The sequence below is a fragment of the Plectropomus leopardus genome, chromosome 18 (genome assembly GCF_026936395.1).
Source record: "Plectropomus leopardus strain MGB_pleo_1.0 chromosome 18, ASM2693639v1, whole genome shotgun sequence".
Lineage (NCBI taxonomy): Eukaryota > Metazoa > Chordata > Actinopteri > Perciformes > Serranidae > Plectropomus > Plectropomus leopardus.
In genome coordinates this window covers 17,831,351-17,840,649 of record NC_142193.1, presented here as the reverse complement: position 1 = coordinate 17,840,649, position 9,299 = coordinate 17,831,351, and the positions used below count along the sequence as shown (strand labels likewise).

At 42.8% G+C, this 9,299-nt stretch overlaps 1 protein-coding gene across 2 annotated transcripts in view; it reads left to right on the top strand.

Annotated features, from left to right (window-relative positions):
* Nucleotides 1-346: 346 nt before the first annotated feature.
* cyth1a (cytohesin 1a) overlaps nucleotides 347-9,299 on the top strand; it is a 51,248-nt gene continuing 42,295 nt past the window's right edge. The window contains exon 1 of one of the 2 annotated variants that reach the window (XM_088090906.1): nucleotides 347-410. In XM_088090906.1, coding sequence (XP_087947032.1) covers nucleotides 392-410 — 19 coding nt within the window. In that variant the 5' untranslated portion in view covers nucleotides 347-391. Of the gene's footprint in view, nucleotides 411-7,263; nucleotides 7,620-9,299 lie in introns of those variants that run through there. The other variant, XM_042504948.2, reaches the window with a different exon arrangement.

Here is a 9,299-nt window from a genome sequence, read left to right as displayed (position 1 = left end):
TCCAAAAACTGGATAAAATGTGGTTCAGCAAAGTTGTTGGTTTCTGGAGAAGTTAGAGCGTGACATCACATCTGGGATGGGCGGGGCTAACATGTGCACCGGGCTGCTCTGGATGCATATCAGCAGGCGGCCAACAACATCAACGCACACACATTTAAAACGGCAACTGGGGACAAACAAAACAGCAACAAGCTGGAAAGTATCACCTCAGAGTGAGCTTACATATTCAGAAAGAGCCTGCCATCAAGTAGAAACCTGGGAGGAGGTGAGCGGAGACAGAGGGAAATAGAGAGACCGGAAAGGAAGGGAGGAAGGTATCCGGATTGTTGCGGCCGCTTGGCGAGAGACATCCCCGGGCAGAGACGCCTGCGGCAGCATCAGGACCGCCAGGATGGAGGGGGAGAATCACGGTTGGTCCCACTTTTACACAGGCTGTTTGCCATTTTGTGGAGCCCCTGACAGCACCATGAGTGTGTGTTTTTTTTTCAGCATTGCTGTCTACAGTGTTCGTGCTGTGCTGAGCCAAGTGTAGAGAAATGACAGCATAGATGTTCATACTGCTGCCAGTCTGAATGCTTGGTGGGACTGTTAAGATGACAGCATGACTGACTGTACAGTGCTCATGCATTATTTCCAAAAGAGATTTATTATTCGTGTTAATTAAACTGACACAGAAAAGGTTTTGTATTAATAAGCCATCTTCAAAACAGGTGTCCCCTGTAGTATTCGTTGCCAAAAGGATATAAAAATAATCTGTATGATGAATTATTAAGCATGGCACTGCAGCTATGACAGCATGGGCACTGTAGAAATCCACATATTTACACACTAGAATGAATGCAGTGTGAACGATAGAAATGTCCCTTTTCTTGTGGGAATTAAGATGCAAACTGATTTATTCATACCACGCTGGCATCCAGTCTGAGGCACATAGGCTCTCCAGATGACACACTTTCACAAAATGCCTACTTATAAAATTGTCCTCATTGCTGTAAAACCATCTTTTACAGGAAGTTCAATGTCCTGACATCATGTATAGGGTGACCCACACCCTGAACCGCTGATGATGTCAGGCTGTGATGAGCTGGCTCATGGCTCATCTTAGGCTATGATAGACTTCATCTCAATTATTTAGCAGTTTAGTTTTTCTGTGAGCTTAATGCATCTCAAAATAGAACCACCAGCAATGGCCTCATTGCAAAACTGATGCTCTGTGGGGAGAAAAGAGGGCTGGTACCCCACATTGCTGACTGTGACTTACATGTAAGATATAAAAAAAAAGTTTAGGTCTAACGTAGTAGGATGAAGGTTGCTTGCTCAGAAAATTGTACTGTTTCACTTACCAAAAGTCTTTGCATTTTCATTAGGTTTTTGACTTATAAGTAAGGCATACATGGCCCAGTATGACTTCTGGCATGCTGCATGTTTGCTCTAGGCTTCCAAAAAGGATAATAATTTATTTGCAGTCCCCTACCCTTGTCAGTACCTTCCTATTTGCAATTCAGCTGAAGTCACCGATTATGTAATTATCTTCTAAAGTGTGAGGCACAGGAGAAGGGACATGCTGAAGCTCCCAGCACATTCACATACCACTCACACTGTCCCTGACACCTCCTTATTCCAATCGATGGCTTGTTGATCTGAATGAGTAAGTATAAGTCATATCATCTCTTCTGTTCCTGAGCACTGTGGCTGTTGAACTCAAGTCAGAGAAGGAGGATGGAAATAATCCATCCGCTGTCAAGACTCCAGCAGACGTCATTTTATTTTGGTGCAGCTGTGTTTGCTCTATTTTATTATTTATGTTGACATATGTATTTGCAGTGTATTTAACAGCCGTGCAGCGTTGAATCACCTCCTGAAAATTTTTGATGGGATTACCACACTGTGTTTTTGCACTCTGCTCCTGTGATGTTGCTAGGTGCCCTAAACCAGCTATCTTGGGATTCATTGGGTGCTGCTCTGTTTCAAGACTCACTTCAAAGGCTCTGAGCTGCACGTTGTCAAAATGACTTTGTTTTATCTTTTTTTCTTTCCGTGCTCTTTTGCCATCTACCTGCACCTGTCAGTGCAGCTCGGTTTCCCTTTGCATAATGAAATTTGTGCACACAAAGGAAGCAGTGTGGCGCCTTATAGGCGTGGTGCGCTATAGCAGCAGGTACGTGTGGTTGCAGTGGTTATGGGTGTCATCTCTCCTCCCAGTTTGAAATACAGTTGCTTCTACTGTTTTTCTGCTGCATACTGTCACCCTGAACCCATGTGATCAGACAAGTTTACTCCAGCACTAAGCTCCTCTCTTGTTCAAAGCACATTGAAGCTGTCAGCAGCAAAGTCTCAGTGGACTTATGCGTATTGCGCATATCATGTTCCTGCTGAGAAAAAGTGTGACGCGAAAGTCAAAACATAAAAAAGGAGAAAAAGTTGAAAAAATGTTACTTCAAAGTACATTTTAAATCACTTGTGCTGCAAGTTTTCTTCTTACTTACCCATGTGAGATGCCAGTCTAGAAATAAACTTGATTATTTTAATGATGTAAGCTGATTGGTGGAACCAGATAAACACATCATCCCTTTGTTTCTCATCTTTAAATCTCCTCCTATCACAAAGAGATGTAGATAAAGAGAAGCAGACAAAGGGAGGATGTTCATGCTTTGAGACAGCTGAAATGAAAAGTGGGCAGGGTGCTGCAGGATGTTACTTAGCGCATTCAGGCCATATTTAGCCTGTTGAGCTTTATTCTGGCGAGTATTCAGTCGAGTCGTACCGGCAGAGGTGCTCGTTCTGCTCCCATCCAGCCAGTTGTTAGTCACTGCAGGTGATGCTAACAGAGTGCTGCTGTATGTAGGAGTTCCACCAACACAGATCACAAGGCTTTCTGTAGGTTTTATACCCAACTGTGGAAACACTTTCATCACACAGAAGACTTGTCTGCCTACCCGACTGTTTGAAGACAAACATATGACTGATTTCCATCAGAATCTCCCTGTAGACTGTCTGCAGAGGTAGATGATAAACAATGTTTGCTCATGACTTGTTTAGAGGATTTCAATTTTCTGTATGCAGTCTTGGGAAATGACTACACGTTTACATTACAAAATAATGTTCTTGTAATTTGTTACAATTACTAAGGAAAACCATGGAGTCTATGAGGAAAACATATGAAGACCTAATTAAAATACAGTTAATTATAATGTTGGTGGTTACAAAGGGGATTACAGTGGAAAAGTCTGTGACCCATCAGATTGTGTGACCAAGTACCAGACTCCATGAAAAAGTGGACCCTATATGCTGAGGCCTTTGCAGCATTCTGGGTTCGAGTCATACCTGTTGTCCTTTGCTGCGTGTTGTTCGTCGTTCTCTCTGTCTTGCTCACATTTCCTGTCAGTCAACCCCCCCACCCCCACCCTCCGGAAGTTAAATTCATCCAATAAGGGATTTCAAGCTTGTGACTCCAAAGTTCGTTTTTTTAAGAGGTTAGAGTAGATTTCTGGACCGTGTTTTGACTAAACTTGGATTATGTTTATCTAGAATTTATCCTGTTTTTGACGTTTTATTTCCATATTTGGATTATAAACTGAATGATTAGGGTTACGATAGTCTGGAGGATATAGGTCTGACCTCATTAAATTCATAGTTGAGTCCTGATTACTCGGAAGATGGAAGACAGTTGGGTTTTGGCATTGAAAGCGAATGGTAGGGTAAGGACAGTAATCTGTCATATCTGTCCTATTTCCACACATTTTTCAGCTTTATCGCCCAATTTAAAACATTTGTCAGAAAACTCATCAAAAAAACAATTAAATGTAATGAGTTGCATTACTTTAATGAAGTTAGATTACTTATTATTTTTAATAGGGTAACCAGTAATCTGTAACCTGTTATATTTCAATTAACCTCCCCAACACTGGCTTTGTGATACGAGTAAAGGTGTTGTTCCATGCTATGTCCACCTGATGGCATGTATGCACAACAGCTCAAATTAAGTGTTCTTGTAAGTCCAGTTCAAGGCCAGAACTACAGACAGCTTGCAGCATTGTGCAGAGAAAATCTCAACAGCCACTGTTTGTGCTAAACAAAGATGTTTGCTTCATAAATGCACATTAAACCACTTAGGCGAGGCTTCATCAGATATTGTTGTAATGTGGAAACGTATTTATTGCATGAGGAAGTGTTTTCTTCACTTGAGGGATCATCTACAAAACAGCACCTTTGCCAGAAGCTGCTTATTTAGGATTATTGCTCTGTTTGTAATGTGTTATTGTGGATTTGAGTGAGCTTTATTGCAATTATTCTATTATAGTGGGCTGACAACAATGTGTTTTCTCTGCTGTTTGACTGCAGATTGTTGGCTATTCACAGTTAATTGAACTAAGCATGTATGTGAATATTTACGCACCAAAAATCACTACAGTCAACAGCTTACAACAGTGATACTTGGCCTGGCTGGTGGGTCAAATCTGGCCCAGGGTAGGGTGCTGAGTGGCTCGCTGATAATTCTCTAATTCACAATAAAAAGCAATGGTTCGATATTAGGTTTTTTTTGTACTTGTACCTTGGTGTAAATAAGGCGCCAAAGTGCATAAAAACATTAAAATGTTGCTTGTTTATATAAAAAGGACCCAGGATTCCAGGCTAACTGTTATATATTAATTATTAATATTTGTATATTAACTGGCCCCTGGGCTAATTTCATTTTGCAAAAGTGGCCCCCAGTCAAAGCAAGCTGAGTATTCCTGGTCTACAACTTAAACTGTTAAAAATTTATGTTGCACGATACAAATAAAACTACTCCACAGCGCTACTACAGGTCAAAAACTCCACAGGGAACCTTCAAGTGCTGTTCAGGCTGTTAGCGACTGCAATTGGTTCTCTAAGTCTCTTTCTGTGTGTTGCACTTTGCTTGAAATAACCCACAAGGCCTTATGGGTCAACATTAAGCATAATGAATTGAAATTTACTGTTATTGCCGAAGCTAATTTGCCTTCATGGCTTTCATCAGGGTACTTACAATTTGCAATGTGGACTCAGGCAAAGCCACTTGACAGTTTAGTGTAATACATGTTATTCCATTTACAGCGATGAACTTTGCCAGCAGGGAGGACCAGGAACTAGGCTGATGAGTGCACTCTGCACACCTACTCACCATCTATCTATCTATCTATCTATGTCTGTTTTCTTATTCATACCCTCTGCAGGTGTTCAGCCAGGTGCTGACAACACACTCTTATTCAGCGAGGTAATGTGGAGTCGTGTGGAAGGTGGGGGTAATATGCATACTAAAAACGAGAAGCGAAACATTTGTGCTGACTTCACCACGTGCTGTGCTGCTGTTCCTCCTGTGACAGAGCAACTCCTCGGGGTGATGTGCAGCTGCAGCATTTTAAAGTGGTCAGGACTGACTTTGCAGTTCATGCATGGGTCACTGCGAGGCACTCGGCCCCACTTTTTTTGGCCGTGAACTGGGCAATGATTGTTCGGTCCGAAGTGATGTCATAGCCATGCAGGCTGAGGAAACAGCATCTGTCAGGTATACCTTGTTATGAGTTTGCCACCTATAGCCTGAGTCGCTGACATGCTTGCTCCTGATGTCAGCGTGACCGACAGAGAGGGCAGAGTTGAGAAATTAAAGTTATACTTTGCCGATTTTCAACCAGCTTCAAAACAATGTGGGTAGTAGGTGTCAGTGAACTGTGGTAAACTTTCCACTATCTAACCATGCAAAAGTCCGCCGGATGATGCATATTGATGCAAATTAGTCATCCAGCTGAGTTTCGCTTGCTCTCTGGGCTGTTGCTTGCCTGCCACTCATGCCACCAGCGTGGACACAAAGAGTATAGAAGCATATAAAGAGACAGACCCCCCTTCTCACTGCACTGCCCATTTCTCTCCTGAAATGTTTTCAGAAACATATTTTAGCGCCATGTTTAGGTGTAACAGTGAGAGCTTCTGAACAGGAAGTGGGCACCATACTGTTTCTGGCACAGTGAAAACGGAGGCTGAAAAAAGTGAGATCAAATGGTAAAACTAAGCAGCGCTGACCAAATATAAACCAAGATTCTGTTACTGCATTGCCTATTTCTTGTCTCAAATGTTTTCAGAAACACATTTTAGCCTACTGTTTAACTATAATACTAGCTTATGTCTTGCCAGCTGGCTGTAGTTGTTTCACATATGCCAGTTTGCATCATGTCACCCACCAGCAGAAGCGTTTATTGGTGTAATGCAGCGCAGTGCATTAAGGTACTTGAGCAAAAGTGTCCTTTTTTGTCTTTTTTCTCTGGTCATGTATCACCATCTTTCTAGTGCATAGATGTTCTAGTTTAATTAAAAGGCCTTCTGTCCAGCAGTGAAATACTTCTATAATGAGTGACACTGAGTGAGAGAGGCTGTTGTTAAAGAGTGAGGAACACTTTGTGTGACTGACAGGTCGGCTAATTCAGAGTGGCAGGAGTTCAAGAGTGGAGGTAAACATTTCCGCTTTGCTCCATGAGAGAAAGTGAAAATCCAAAATGAAACCAATTGCTGTTGATTATGAGCGCATCTGTGACAGAACCAGACCTGTTTATTTTGTTGTGTGTGTATGTGTGTGTGTGTGTGTGTGTGTGTGTAAAAAAACCCTGTGTGTGTTATACAGCTCCGAGACCTCCAAAAATGCGATTGTGTCGTAGTGAATAACCTCAATAGGTGTGAAGATATAATCTAATCAAAACAAATGGCTCACAGTGTTTTGCCTGGGAGCAAATCATTTCTTCCATCCCGTTGCCAAGCAACAATGAAATCTTGATTTTATGTACAAAGCTTTTGAAGCCAAAAATGATGAGTGACTAGAGGCTAAAAAGCAACAGAGGGTAGAGCTGGAACTCTGACTGCACCGCACTAAACAGAGCGACGTGCTGATAGCTGGCCGTGCTTGTAATGCAGAGTGAAACTTTCTCCGTAATTGTTTCTTTAATTGGTTTTCCCCTTGTCTCCACAAATTATCAGGCAAATTTGGTCGCAGCAAAAAAGTAAAAACAAAGAGAGTTATGTCCTGATACTTTAAGATACGACCTGACTTTTCCATTTGCGTGTGCAATCTGTTATGTCTAAGAATATCTGCTTGAATTAACATGGAAAGTAGCAAGAGAGTGCAAGTGGGAGAGAAAGAGAGAGAGAAAGAGAGGGAGAGAGAGAGCAGAGGAGGATAGAGGGAGGCACCAGCACAAAAGGGGAACTGGGAGAAAGCAGAAGTGATTTCAGCGTCCTGGCAAGTTGCACATTCTAATCGAGGAAGGGAAGAGAAAGTAGGTGAGTGTGAAAGCTTGGCGGAGGATTCATCCAGCTGAGGGGGGATTAGGTGCAGCAGAGTGACAGAGAGCAGGACCTTATAGTTGGAGTCTCTGCATGGACTGAACAGCCGGGAACTCGGAGTGACTCTCAGCAGCCACAGCGGGGGAGCCCGGGCCTTTCCAACATCTCTTTCAATCTGAATCGTCAGCAGGGAGCATCCACTGACGGAGACATTCACACGCTCATAGACATATCACACACTGAAGCTATGGGGTCAGTGAGTGAACTTTGCGTGTCCAGCCTTCAGACGTTCTTGTGTCCAGCTGTGAAGCCACTCCAGCAAGCTCCAGGTAAAGTGTGGGCCTTGCAATGCATTTTTGATAGTTTAATTGTCGGCATGTGTCTTACTAATCAACAGGTTTGGATTGAAGGTCTTTGTGTGCACGTGTGACCGAACACATGGCTCCACCAGAGATGATAACAGATGGATAGAAACAGAGGGAGCTTCTTGAGGCTAAGGAAGCTCTCATTAACTTAAACCTCAGTGCGCACACACTTAGAGACAGAGAGAGAGCTAATGTTATTACTTCACTGAGCAGATCTAATCCCCAGCAGGTCTCACACACTATCTGCCGCCAGATTTGAACCTCACACATCCTTATTCACACAGTGTAAGAGATCTGCGTGCTGTATGGCAACACTGAAACCCTAAGGTGAAAACACAGCCACACATTTCTGCTCCTGCACAACCTGCTCTCCCCCTGTATGAAAATGGCTCTTCTTGCCTCTGTGTCCTTCAATAACGGGGTTGTGTTTACTGGAGATCACCTGCTAAACGTGGATAAACAACTCTCAGTGCTTCCCAGTGTAATTACAGATGGAGAAGTGGAGCTGGCTAAGACGTCGGCCTCTTTAGGAGGTGTTTTTATACTTACCATCTGTTCCCGGATTTATCCTTTCACACTGTAGTAATAGCATGATCTGGACTGTGATGGAGGTTTGTTTAGGGTTGGTTGTTAAGTGTCACAACTGTATTACACTGCACTGCAGGGTGGCACACAGGTTGCCATCGGGAGTGTTTGAAACTGTGTTGGCAGACAGTGTTGACATGACTAAAGCGGCTTCGCTGGCTTGTGGTGAATCAGCTGACTGCGTGCGTAGCAAGGGGAAACGGTGCTGTCTCAGTGATTTCAAAACACCTGAATCAGCACTACAGACGGGCGTAAAAAGATGGGCCTTACTTTTTTAGTTCTGGATACTCAAGGGGGAAGTAATCTGGATTGTTCTGGTATGAAGTATTTGGTGACAGAAATAGACATATGGGTAGAACTGAAGAAAAAGTCCTCTTATATATGACACTGGTTTGTCATTTTAATATTCAGCCTCCCAAAGGCTTAATTCCAGCTGTCACCCACATGCAAGTGTCAGTTTTTTTGCTTCAACTGCATTATAAAACATTCATGTCATGATGGCAGCCTTTGCATTTTAGACCCCAGGTGGTGGGAGGAGATTGGGCAGTGTTCTGTGAGTGTTGGTGTTTCTGTTTTTAATCGTGAATCATGCCAGTGATTCATATGTGACTCATCGAATGATCGTCCAGAGAGTTCACGCCGTATCTGCAGCACTATTAAATCACTCTTGAAAAATAGCCAAATGCTGTTTGATATGAAAAAACAAGTGCAAACATTATCAAGAAGTTATGAAAAAGTCACTTGGCAGCTTCGCTGGGTGACCTCAGGTCTTATTTCCCAAAGTCTCAAACTGTCACTCACTCTTAATTTGTATCTTAATGAAATATACACACGCACAGTGTTATGTCAGTGCTCTTTCAGACTGTAAATGTTACTGTGAGTCTAACTTTCACAGTCACTGTGAGTGTGACTCAACATGCCCAATTAATTTTCACAGGGCACAGGCTGGGACTGATGGCGGGAAGTGCATTGCCCAAAGCTGACGTGATAGTAATTTAGCTGATTAATATCATCGCAGTAAGTTACGAGTTCCGTCTGTGCTGTGAGGCAGGTGTGTCG